Source organism: Micropterus dolomieu, linkage group LG15 (assembly GCF_021292245.1).
Source record: "Micropterus dolomieu isolate WLL.071019.BEF.003 ecotype Adirondacks linkage group LG15, ASM2129224v1, whole genome shotgun sequence".
In the NCBI taxonomy this organism is placed as follows: domain Eukaryota; kingdom Metazoa; phylum Chordata; class Actinopteri; order Centrarchiformes; family Centrarchidae; genus Micropterus; species Micropterus dolomieu.
In genome coordinates this window covers 13212193-13225108 of record NC_060164.1, presented here as the reverse complement: position 1 = coordinate 13225108, position 12916 = coordinate 13212193, and the positions used below count along the sequence as shown (strand labels likewise).

Genomic DNA, 12916 nt, shown 5'->3' with positions numbered 1-12916 from the left:
TCACACTGTGTTCTCACTCTTAACTCCCTGCCCATCCCTCCCTCTTTCACACAAAGGTCTCTCTGTCAACTGACTCATGTCTTGCTCATTCCTCATATAAAGATTACGTAAAGCAGGTTCATTCTCGTCATTTGCCTGCACAGAGAAGCATTAAGAATACCCCTACAGTTCATATTGGACCGTAACTGCTTAACCCATTTTAAAAACGTAGGATACCAAAGACGTAACGACAGAATAAAAAGATTTTTAATACTTTACCCACACACCAGACAATTCTGTCAAGACGCAGGACCACGCACTTGGCATTTATACAAAAAACGATTTCGGAGTGGCAATTCTGGGGACTTCGCACAGAAACTCGTGTGATCAAATGGGGATCCAAACATAAACAAACAGACTGTCGTCGTCAGCTACTTGCACTTGTGTGGCACAGAAAAACAAAAAAAATGCAGATGAACTGGTGAACTCATGGCTTAGAAGACGGAATCACCATGGTTTATACATTTTATAGCGCAAGCTAACAGGTTGGTGACGCTTCCTGATCAGCTCTCTCTCATTGGCTGTTGCAGATTTCTGATGGGAGACATCCGATAACTGACTTTTTTGTGCATGTCTTTTTTTTCATAGTTTTTAGATATATCATGTCTGTGAAATATGGTGAGGATCGATTGATCATGTTTTAGCTAGTGCACAATAATATGGCAACTTTATTATAGAATTTATGAAACTAACAGTTTTCATTAAGCTAATAATAACCTCTGTCCTTCTAAAACTACTTCCTGCTGTTTGACACACTTCTGGTTGGGTAGGCGAGCACTCAGTGAGGAGACCCAGTCAATGTACATGAGCTTTTGTTGACTAAATTATGGGATCAATGTACAGTAATAACCTTTGCTGACTTCTGCAGTTTGTCAAGTGTCAGTTAAGAGGTAAAAACAGCAAGCTTATTTACACTAAACATGCAGGATACAGGGAACCAGTCCATGTCCTTTCTTTAATGTACAAGTGACCAACAATAACTGCATGATGGTCGCTTTATTCATGTCAGATGTTACATTTATGTTTACTTTAAACATGTTCTGCTCATTTAAAACAGCACTGGACACTGAAAATTGGCTAGCTTTTTATTTTCTTAACACTTTGAAGTTACATCAAAGTGAAAGTAGATGAAAATCAGAGTTTGGGGCTGACTTGCAGAAAGCCCCTTTTTGTCGTCTAAGAAACTGGTGTCATCTGTGTTTTGATTATCCGTCTGTCGAAGGGAAATTCCAAAGGGTAAATATTTTGTGTGGAAGTAGCAGAGAGAATGGTGCGGTACCGCAGGCAGAGGGGCAGCAGTGTGCCTGACTCCTGGTTGAATTTCAGATGGACACTCTCCAACTGTCGTGTTCGAACCAACTCATGAGGAACAATGGCTGCTGAACTCTCACTCTCCAAACTGTCCTTCCGACTCCTAAGACACACATGAAGAGGAGAAAAGTGGAATGCAACAAAAGAGAAATATAAGTGGGGAAAGTCTGATATGGTATAATCAGCAACAAAAAACAAAACAACTACTTAAGGAAATGGCAGCTCCTTTGCCTTTGACTGCAGATGGGAATGTACAGGCACAGATTTCACAACTCCTCTCATGGAGTGGTTACCTGACTATGCAGAAGAGACAAAAACTTCCACAAAGAAAATCACCATATTATGCTGGTAGCTAAGAAACAAAGGTGATAACAATTCGGCTGTCAGTTGCACTGTGAGTCATTGCACACAGAGGAGAGAGTTATCCTGGTCCATCCGTGTGTGTGTGTGTGTGTGTGTGTGTGTGTGTGTGTGTGTGTGTGTGTGTGTGTGTGTGTGTGTGTGTGTGTGTGTGTAACACTCACTGAGGTCTATCGTGGCTCTGTCTCTGGCTGCTGATGGGTGGTAGTGCTGCCTTGCTGTTAAACTCCAGTCCTTTTCTCAGAGTCTCCCTGATCTGCTCTGTGTCTGTCAACACACAGATGAAGATCAGCATGGAATTATCCCATCATGCACTGCAGACAGCATGAAACCAGAATTCCTGTGTACAGCTTTGGTTAAGCATTCTTGGAGCTGCTTAGTCTTAATTAGAGGTCTACTCTTTTCACTCCTTTGGGACTGGGCATACCTTTGTCGGAGAGCCTCCGTGGCTGTGATCCTATGCAGATGGATCGGCTGTCCTCCTCATCCTCTGGCGGCCGACTCAGATCATCCCACACGCACTTGGCGCTGACCCCACTAAGGTTAGAGCCCTCTGTCTCGATACCCTGGTCCACTCTCTCCTGCTTAGATGAGCAAGAAATATATATGCATTCATTAACACTAGCTCACATAATATTAACATTTTCTGAAATAAGAAGACACTGCATAAAGATTTATGGGCTAACAGAGGGCCCTAAATACTGCCAGTGGGCGAAATGATGTACAATTTGTGGTAAAATAACACTACATTATCTATAAAGGGTTCTCTTTAAAATGCTCTGTAGATTTGAGGATCACTTTAATATCCAGGACAAATCCTGACATGTTCCAGGCAAGTTCCAATGAGCACTACAAGTTCTAAGTAGCTTCCTTTTATCTATTTATATCTGTAGGTATGGACAAAGGTTTCCCTTGTGTCACTTTAAACTTAACTCTTTACAATTTACTTTTTCCTCCCTTACTAACCATCTGTGGATACACAGTGTTTCCTACACTGGGAAACACTGATCCAATCGCAGGGCTTCACAATAAACCCCTTGCACAATATAATAGTAGATTGTGATGATATAGAAAATATAACACCATTTCTATATGATACATTTGAAGCTGTATCAGTGCTTCTGACAACAGAATATAAAAAAGGTCATGCTCATCTAAAATGTATAATACACAAGCAGCTTACAGCTGTAGAACATTGTAACTTTTCTCACACCAGGGCTCCAGACTACCTTTTTGCATTGGTGCGCATAAATGTTTCATTTAGTTGCAACCACATTTTTCACAGCACCTTTAGGGCCATAACAGTATATTCTAATATTCTGTCATTTCATATACACATTGATTGTTATGTAAATGATTGTAAACAGGAACTACAGGTAAATGTTTGTCTTTATTTGAATCACAGCACAAACAAACCAGTTTACCAGTACCAACTCAACTCTACTCGCCTCGCCTCTGTTTGGCCGTGCTCCGTTTTCCATTGCAGATAGTACCCAATAGCTGGTTGTCATAGTGACGCCGCACACAACTGCCACAACGTAATTTTCAATGCGACATACACACCAGCGATCCACACAGCTTTCTCTTTATTTCAGTTAAAACGTTTAAACATTACTCAGAATGTAAAGACAGATAAGCGGTATGAAAACCTTCCAGCTGTGTTTTCCTCTGCCGTTGTTGCTGCAGCGGTCTGTGCGACGGCGGGAGCAGAGGGCTCTGTGGGCAGGCGACTGGCTGGCCTCGGGAGCTCCTCCCGCGGGTTGGCGTAGGCTTCCCCTGCCAACACTTGCGGAGCTCCTCAACTCCGAAAACTTTCAAGCACATTTTTGTTCCGCCATCACTTTTCGTACAACTGTCAATATTTTAAATCTACACAGTTGATTTCTCACCTAAAAACTTTTCAGAAGTAGATTTATTGATGAAATTGCATACCAAAACTGTAAAATATAAAACAATGCTGGCCTGTCTGGTGTGTGCAATGATGATGCAGTGAATAGTGACCAATCAGTAGTCTGCCGTGTTTTCACGTCACATTTTAGTATCCCTCAGCTCGCTTGGAATATTGACGAAGGCAATACGAAAAAAAGTTCCTGGAAGCAGGTACAAGTACAACTTTTCCACAATGGAAAACCAAACAAAGGCGATTCGGGTCGAGCCGGTACAGTGCAGTGGAAAAGGGGCTTTTGACTAGTGGACAAACAAGCGGCTATAAAATGGTGTATACTTTCTTTTGAGAATCACAACCCCCACAAAATGACTCGTTTCACAATAGGAATTTGATCCATGCAGTCGATAACATTTGGAAAGTCTAGAAGAGTCGCACAATTATTATTTTACCCCCATGCAAGTTAGTGAAGGGCTAAAAAAATTGTCCTGCGAAATGTTAGGTAAAAAATATTTTTATCGCACTCTGGAGCCTTGCACAGTATAAATACAATATAGTGCACTTAGCTGAGTGTGCAGAACTTAATAAAGCCTTACTTGTAGGTGTGGATCAATGTCAAAAATGGTCTCCCCTCTCCTCATGTCTGTGATCAGCCAGGGGCCACCAGCTCTATACACAGGAAAATCATCAACATTAGTTCCACATTAACCTCAAGTTAAAGACACAGAATTAATAAACAAGTACATACAAGTAATTACACTCTTGCTGCATGCCATACATCTTACACTGGAGTGGCATAAATGTAACAGTGTTTTATGTTTTTCACTTCAGTCAGATGACTAACCATTTGGAGGCAAATGTAAATATTGTGTTACAATAGATAATGAAGTCATCTGTGTTTGATGTGTGAAAAGCCATTCTTGCAGGTCTAATCTGCATTATGTCATAAGGTGGTGAAATGCAAAAAAAAGAACATTTAAGGACTTGAAGCATGTGTCATATCATCATTATATTTACTGCAAATCTAAATCATGTCTGCAGGAATTTCTTAGACTGACATTTACAATGACAATCCTAAGCAATGAATCAAAACAAATTTAGCCTGGTCTGTCCAATAAACAACCACTTATGAATTTGAGGACCAAAATAAAACCTAAAAATAATGTGATATGTGAAGTATTTAGCATCTAAAACAGGGCTTCTTTATGTAGATGAATCACACGTTGATGCACAGTTCACACTCACACTCTGATTCCACGCATCAGCTCCAGGATGCCTTGGCCGTTCCACTGTTGGGCCGCCTGTAGCTCCTCTGTACACACACCCACAATCTACAGGAGACAGTGCAGAGGATGAAGAGGTGGGGTCAACAATCTTGTTACTATCTGAGTGATTCAAGTCTGCCTGTTTTCAGGTAATTTAGTAGGCAAAAAGATCCCAAAAGGTCCCAAAAGTGCTTGGCGTGAAATTACACTCACATATCTAAACTCACCTGGAGAAAGCTCACTGACCCAAATGGCGTGTGGATTGGGTGCATCTGTGGGTCCTCTGTAAGCAACATATGCTGAATACGAGATTCACTGTTGTCTAGTGGGCTGTGCCACGATACATGGTCGCCACTACAAAATGTGTTTTCTGTAGAGGGAGAACAAAAGGAGACATTCATTTTATTAAAAGCAGTGTTTCCCCTACTATTGTTTCGGGGGAGACGACCCACCCCAAATAAAAAGATCAAGCTATTTTCACACACACAAACAAACAGGGAATTTGCTTCTCGCCTCAAAAGTTCAATTTATTTGGACTTTAATTACGCAACGTAGTTCTGGTGTTTACCGGAGGTGCTTCTGTCCTCTCTGTCGGTGTTTCAGTGCAGGCGGGGCTTAGCGGCTCCTCCACACTGACACACATGCTGTCATATCGAAGAAGGCGCGTTAGCAAGACCTAACTTAATCTAACTCACAGAAGTGAAAACCACATCAAGACGCAACCTTGTTAAAGATTTCGTGGGGGCGGAGTCAGAAAATCCCTTCAAAAAAAAAAAAAAAAAATTTAAAAACGTGTTTGGTCCAACCTTGTAAACAAGGATGCGCGCTGCCCACGTGAGAGTAGCCTCATCAGACCCACTTATTAACATGTGTTCAGCAGCATATGGAGGCTGTCAAGTAATAACCTGTTACAATACAAGTACTGCAACAATCCATTCATTTTGAATTGTCCCCTTGGAAATAGTAATTTAATAGCCTTTAAAACATCCTAATGTTGTAGTAGCCTAAATTTATTATGAACTCTCCCCATAAATAATTACACATGCATATATAGTATTTTCATGATGTAATCTGTAATATTTTCTTATTGAAATTTTATTTATCCACCACGTGATTACACACTGATGAAAAAAGGTGCTTCAATTGTAAAACACAGATTCTGGCAGAAATTTTAACGTATTTCATAGGGTCCTATCCATGGTCTCATCGCCCAATATCTGAATGTAGTATAACTGTAGCAAGCTCCATCAGGAGGTAGTAAATTTAGCGATAAAAATGTCAGAACTGAAGAAGAGGAACAGAGAAGGTGTTGAGTCTAAACAAGCACGTACCAGTAAAATGGCCGCTCCGCGACACTAGTAGTTTTGAGGGGTCAACCACCCCCCCTGAAAAAAAATCCTAGGGGAAACACTGAAAAGTATGAAAAAATATGCTGCTTTAAGTTGTCGTTAGCGTTAAGTCGCGTTTCCATCCCAGGAAATATACCCCGAAACTAGGAACTTTTGGAGGAACTCCTAGGGTCTAAATTAAGTTACACAGACTTTATTTTGCTGCTTATGGGCTAGTACTTTCTCAAAGTACTGGAACTTTGGGGAGGTGGGACTTGACTTGCAGTGCATTTCTGAATGGTTGAGTGGAGGCTACACGTTTTGAATTTCGGGAGTTTTGCTACTACTGCTAGTCTCTTTTATACAGCAGACTCAATTACATTTGCAAACCAATAAATCACAAGTCTCGTCGATGTCACCCCGAGAACGTACGCCCGCATTATATTTATAACTCTGAAAAAGCAGCAGGTGTGTAGCTAGTCCTGCGGTGTGTTTACAGCTAAAGGCAGGTGGAGTTAAGCCAAATACTGGGTCCGGTCTCCCCCTCTCCAAAAACAAACAGACCAGCTGATTACAACAGGTAATAAAGCACGTTAAAAACCATGTTCCTCCGACGCTCAGGCAGACACAGACGTGAGTGCTGCGAGCTGATCAGCAGCTCTTGTCGGCTGGAAGTCGGTTCAGGAGGTGCCCCGTTCTGTTTTCAGACTTGCCAAACTGCTGCGTTTTTATGTTTGGGTTTCTTTGTTCCTTTCTCTGTACTGGATAGCTTTATCCAGTTTGTTATTAAATTGTTTATGAACTTGAATCATGTGTCTCTTCATTACACTCTCACAGAAAAAAGCAATTTTTAGTGGTCAAACATACTGTTTTCCATTATATTTGCATCAAATCTGATGTTTATATATACATTTTGCTCATGGATAGTGACGTTACTTAATAATGATTCCTGTCCATCACTCTGTATGGCATACGTCAGCGTAATAACATATGTCAGCTCTGGTTAATTTGCCTAATCTTCACAGGTCTTTAGACAGCGGTGGAAACAATGGGCTGAAGGAACATTTAGTTCCTTAAAAAGCATATCCTGGGATTCAGACACTAGCAGGAAACAGTCCTACTTTACTACTTTTCATTTTCCAACAGTACAGAATTGCTGAGGGAAAGTTACAGTAACAGGCAAAGAGGGGACACAGATCAGCAAGAGAACGAGAGCGAGTAAGTGAGGGAGAAATCGAATGTGTATGAAAAGCAAGAAAAGCGTAAAAACTACTACATTTCCATCTGAGGAATGTGTCTGCTTGGGAGGTAACACGCACCCGAGTCCAGATTCACTGCAAGAGAAAAGCAAGGGGGAAGATGGCCAGGAATCAGCATTCATTTAGCTCAGGAGCCCAGCCCACCCACGCGCAAATTGACCCCAGCTGGATAGCAAAGAAGGGTTGGGTGGTGAGGAGAGGAGAGCCTGGAGAGAATAGCCTTCTTCTCTTTCTGTATTGCTTTTAAACCACCCCCCCCCCCCCCCCCCCCCTTCTCAACCACACTTTCTTGGGCACATTATATACACAACTGGAGGATTTCAAGAACTGAGCAGCACAGTATATAGCCCTATTACACACATTCGCATTCACACTCACACAACTCTTGTTTACCATTTTAATAGGATTGCTGTCAAGAATGGAAAGGGAAATTAGACTTCCTGTCAATACCCAGAGCTCCAAAAAATACAACAGTGTGCTAAACCTAAGACTGCTGCCTGCAGGGGACTCCTCTATTCTTGCATGTTCAAATGCATCACTGGAATTACAAGCTACCTTTACAAAGAACACATTCTTCACACTCACAAAGACGTGACAAGGAGGCATGCCAACTGAAGCCAAAAGGGAGTTGTTCTATCAAAACCAGTGCAGATAAATAATTTACTAGACTATTAAACTGTGACTAAATGAAAAACACAAATCACTTCTCTCTGACAAAAGTTTTCCAGGTGAAGGACGAAGAATGTAGGGCTGCAACTAACAACGCTATCCATTACCTCTTAATCTGTCTGTTATTTTATTGATTAATCTAAATAATTTACTTATCACTGGCACACTTATTAAGTGTACACTCTCCTAATCCCTATTATTATTATTATCATTATTATGGATATTATTGCTACAAAACCGTCCACAAACTCATTTACAATTTGTTTTACAATAGAGCACCTTGAGATGTTTTATTGTGTAGCTTACTCAATGCAAAAATGCAAAACACAAGTACCATTTCATGCTCTTACCTGACTGGAACACATAGCGAGCCAAGCCTTGCATGAGTTCAGCTGGCCAGGTTGGTGGTGCCGTTTCTCCCACCTCTCTTTTGAGTCTAAAGGTGAGCTCAAAGCCAAACCCACTAGTTCCATCTGCCCCTGTGAATCTAACATACACACACACACTCCATCAGAAGCTGTCCTTTATTCCTTTGTCATGTGCATGAGGCTTGTGAAAACCACAATGCTTGTCAAGATCAACAGCATGCTGTAGAATAACAGAGGATCATTAGGGACCATGTTAGTCAGTAGGTGGTCTACTCTTAAAATGGCTCTTAAGCAAATATTTGCCATACATAAGCTTGATGTGATGTACAAATTCCCCAGGTTTTTCACAATGTAAAGCTCTTCATCTATCCAAATAAACATGTGTTGAAACTCTCCTGTGCATCTGGAAGTCTAGTTACATTAGTGTACTTACTCGTGAACCCTATTATCCCCATACAGGTCACTCAGTCCAAAGCTGACATAGTGCCAATGCTCCTGGATGTCCTGAGCTGGACAGCCCGAACTCCTATACATACTGATGTAGTCTAACGGATCTGGTCCCCCTAACCTGTGAGGAAAAAAAACGAAGACCATCGACCATGTCAGAAACTGTTTTCGTTATAAGTGGTCTGTGTTTACTCTTCAGTAAGTTACACATGTGTAAGGGCAGTTAGCTTAGGAGCCACACCTTGTTGTATAAAAGTAGAGACATATACATTTAAGTTAGGATTTTCTAATTAAGCTAGTATAGTTTGATACTGAATGCTCAAGCTCCCCAGAACATAGTAGCTGTTACCTAAAGTATGGCTGCTGGCTGTAGTTAGCTTAAAGATTAGCTTAGCAGCTAAGCTAACTGTTGGCTAAACGTATAGCCAACCCTCTATAAACTTGTTCTACAAACTCAGTACCTACAGATAAGTCAGACCAGCAACAGCAGAACGGGATACCTACCAATATTTTACAATGGCTGTAACTTGAAGCGGGTTGGCCTGCTCGGGGTAAAGTCGCCGGCATTCCCCGTAGATAGCCTGCAGTCCAGGGGGGAACAGAGGCACCATCCCGTGGGCTTGAGCACCACTGGTAGGCCGTACCTCATCCATGCCAAGGTCTCGAACAAATCTGGTTATTCTATAAAAAAATAACGTATATGCAGGTATTTTCTGCTGTCAACCCCCAGTTGAACAAAAACGTAACGCACCCACACATTAACGGATTTACACTAGCATTGTTAACCAACGAAATACAGGTTTACTCCCGATCGTTGTTAAACTCAGCAGGGGTACACAGCCTGTTGCTCATCTCCTACAAAACAAATACTTAACCATTGGTTGGCTGGGATCGTGACGTCATGACTGACGGCCATGTATGGCCAATGAGGAACGGGATTTTAGGCTTTTGTGAATATGTAGATGATTATAATTGGCTGATACGCTGTCAATCAAATAGCAGGAAGGTGTGATTTCAGGGTCGGGGCTTGAACTTTTTCCAAGAGTCCAAATGGGTCTTTAAAGAAAAGTTTGAATAACGAGTGACAGTAAAAGAAGTGCTCAGATTCTTTACTTAAGTAATATTAGCAATACGAACATATAATACACCACTTAAGTCCTGTATTCAAAGTTTTATTTGAGTAAAAGTACTTCTATGCTTTCTCTTTTATCAGCAAAATGAATGTCTATCTAAAGTAGGCTATTTATTAGGAATAAAAATGGTCCCTACTATAATATACTATAGGATTGTAAATACTGATACATTAACTAAGCATAATTGTCATTTTGTTATTGGTTCAGGTGGAGCTAGTTTAACTACCTTATTGGTTTGTTTAATCTGTAACCATGCATCATCTTTTGTAACTTGATCCAAAATGAATCACAATCAGCAAAGTAAAAGTCAAACATGATGTGACGTACAACTACAAAGTAGCTTAAAATAAATTCTCCAATAAAGCTTAAACACCTTAAAACTGTACTTGAGCAAATGTGCTTAGTTACTTTCAACTACTGAAACTAAAATTATGAAATAACATTTTGGCTTTTCCATCTACAAATTGTTTAGATGTTGTTGTTGTTTTTTACTTCAATATGGATTCATAAACTCTTAGTCAAGAAAGCTTGAAGAATTAAATTTTTACAGTTGATTTCAAGTAAACATTTAATTAAAGAAAGTACAGTTAATGTCAAAGAGCCCTTCAGTTAAATCCTCTTCATGAAGTGACATTTCTTGTAGAGTCAAAGTTCAGTCAAAATACATCTTCACTTTGAGGATGTTATCGCAACAAAGTCATCGTGACAGCATAGAAACACTGAATATCTTATCTGGAATGCTGACATGAGAGCACCTATGTACAGGGGATGATCATTAAACATGATCAGAATTTAGATTTATCCTACTTGTTTTTCTGCTGCCTGGATAGCCTGCTGTTTTCTTTGGGCCTCCTGGCAGAGGGCTCTTAAACACCAGATGAGTGATAACAAGGAAGGAGAGCAAATTTGTTGAATGAAAATGATTTCAGATAAAAAAAATGTTTACTTCCCTGATGAAAAATAACCATGACATTGTCATCTCTTGAAGCAAGAGTAGGGAGTAACACTATTATCAGCCAGCAGGTTTCAGCAATGATGACATAAAATGGGAGCGTTCTTGGGGGGAAGATTGGTGTATAATCCTGTCATAGAGCTAATAGAGGTTATCAGGAGGGCACTGTGCGCATGCATGGCAAATTCCAGAAAAACTTTCAGACACTTCAGGTACTTAAAAAATAACTGCTTTAAACCAGTACTGCTTGTACGGGACTACAACTATCTATGATTCAGTCCTCCTCTTATGAAAGTCCATGTAACCACACGCAGTTTTGTATTTTAAACCTTAATAGCTGAAGCTGGAAATGTTGTTAGATTGCATAATATTGCAATTGAGGATGTCACTGACTTACTGCCATCACCATGGCTGCAGATTTTATGGAACTAGAACTGAGATAAGATCTGAAAAAAGTATGTAGTTTGATAGCCCTTATATTTTTTGAATGCTCTCACTCTTTCATGTGAAATGTATTACTTTAATGTTGCAGAATCTTGAAAACAAACAAATTGCTATGAGGGTATTTAGAAATTACAGAGGAAAATAATTTAATTTGATTAACTTTATTAACAATATACATTATGCTCAACAACACTGATAAACTCTGATCAGTCATTTAGAAACATGTTTATTTCATTCACAGTAATATTTGAAATGAACTCCTTATTCATCATTTGAAATAAGATAACAATGTCCACAAACATGCAAACACAAGCAATGTGTAGTAAACCTAAGACACGATGGACTACATGTCAACCACACAAGTATTAACGCATAATGTAAGTCATGATTTCCACCCTTTGGTGCTGTACAGGTGACAAACTAGTACCATACCAAAAGAACTGAGCCCATAGATGACACCTGAAGATGCCACCATCTATGGAATTCAGTTCTCATAGTAGAGCACTTATCAAAATATAGTCCTTGGGAGCTACTTGATGTTTGAACTGCTTTATCATTAATCATATGACACAACTCGTGCTTCATTGTTAATGCTCTTTTCTTCTCAGTTTGCTGAAGCTAAAGCCATCTGTAACCAATAAAACAACATAAAAACATCTGAAATGAACAATAAAGTGGGTTTAAAATATATGAGGTACAACGCAGCACATTGTGGTTAACTCTCTTGACCATGCCTATTTCTCAAGAAAAGCAGGGTGATGATGACATGATAACGTCAGCCCTCTTCATTGGAAGATTGAGCAAGAGGTTATTACATTGGCAGCTGAAGTGGATCTTGAACAGGAATCAATCATAGCTGGCATTTGTATGATACAATAGTGCAATATGTAATTTAAAACATTTACTTTATCATGAATTGGAACAGTTTGAGAGGAATTTTTACGTAAGTGAAATAAAACCAAAGTGGAAAACAAACCTCCAAATTGCACTTATGATTGATTGAATCCAATGCTGTGGTTAGACAGAGTCTATGGAGAGTTTCAGGGTCCTCTGAGGAATCCAACCCTCTTCTCAACTTAAGTATTACTGTAAATGCTTCAGAGCCACTGAAGTGAAAGTCTGTCCATTGGGCGGATGCGAGCACTGAACCAGTTCATGGTGATGGTGCTCTGGTCAAGGCATGAAATGACTCATCATTTAAGGCCGAACACTCCCAGGAATAGAACTATGGGACTACGTGATTACTCACATACAGTTGGTTGATGTATCTTTGAACCCTCCAAAGTAAGTTTGTTATTAACCAACCTGCGTTGTATTACAGGTTCCCTTCCTTCATCGAAAAAACATTCATTCAAGGCCCTGGAGTCAATACTGACAGTGACACTACAGTGAGATAATTCCTCAATGTTATCTCAGTCCCTATAGTTTGTTCAGTGTGAGTCTATATTCTTTTAGG

At 40.1% G+C, this 12916-nt stretch overlaps 1 protein-coding gene across 3 annotated transcripts in view; it reads right to left on the bottom strand.

Annotated features, from left to right (window-relative positions):
* Window positions 1–9880, bottom strand: part of sufu (suppressor of fused homolog (Drosophila)) — a 14141-nt gene extending 4261 nt beyond the window's left edge. Inside the window, exons 1-10 of one of the 3 annotated variants that reach the window (XM_046071003.1) lie at window positions 9807–9880; window positions 9436–9612; window positions 8918–9052; window positions 8467–8603; window positions 5088–5230; window positions 4841–4926; window positions 4192–4264; window positions 2138–2294; window positions 1875–1977; window positions 1111–1453 (exon numbers count right to left, since the gene is read on the bottom strand). In XM_046071003.1, coding sequence (XP_045926959.1) covers window positions 1216–1453; window positions 1875–1977; window positions 2138–2294; window positions 4192–4264; window positions 4841–4926; window positions 5088–5230; window positions 8467–8603; window positions 8918–9052; window positions 9436–9584 — 1221 coding nt within the window. In that variant the 5' untranslated portion in view covers window positions 9585–9612; window positions 9807–9880 and the 3' untranslated portion in view covers window positions 1111–1215. The other 2 variants (XM_046071004.1, XM_046071002.1) reach the window with 2 other exon arrangements.
* Between the last annotated feature and the right edge of the window lie 3036 nt (window positions 9881–12916).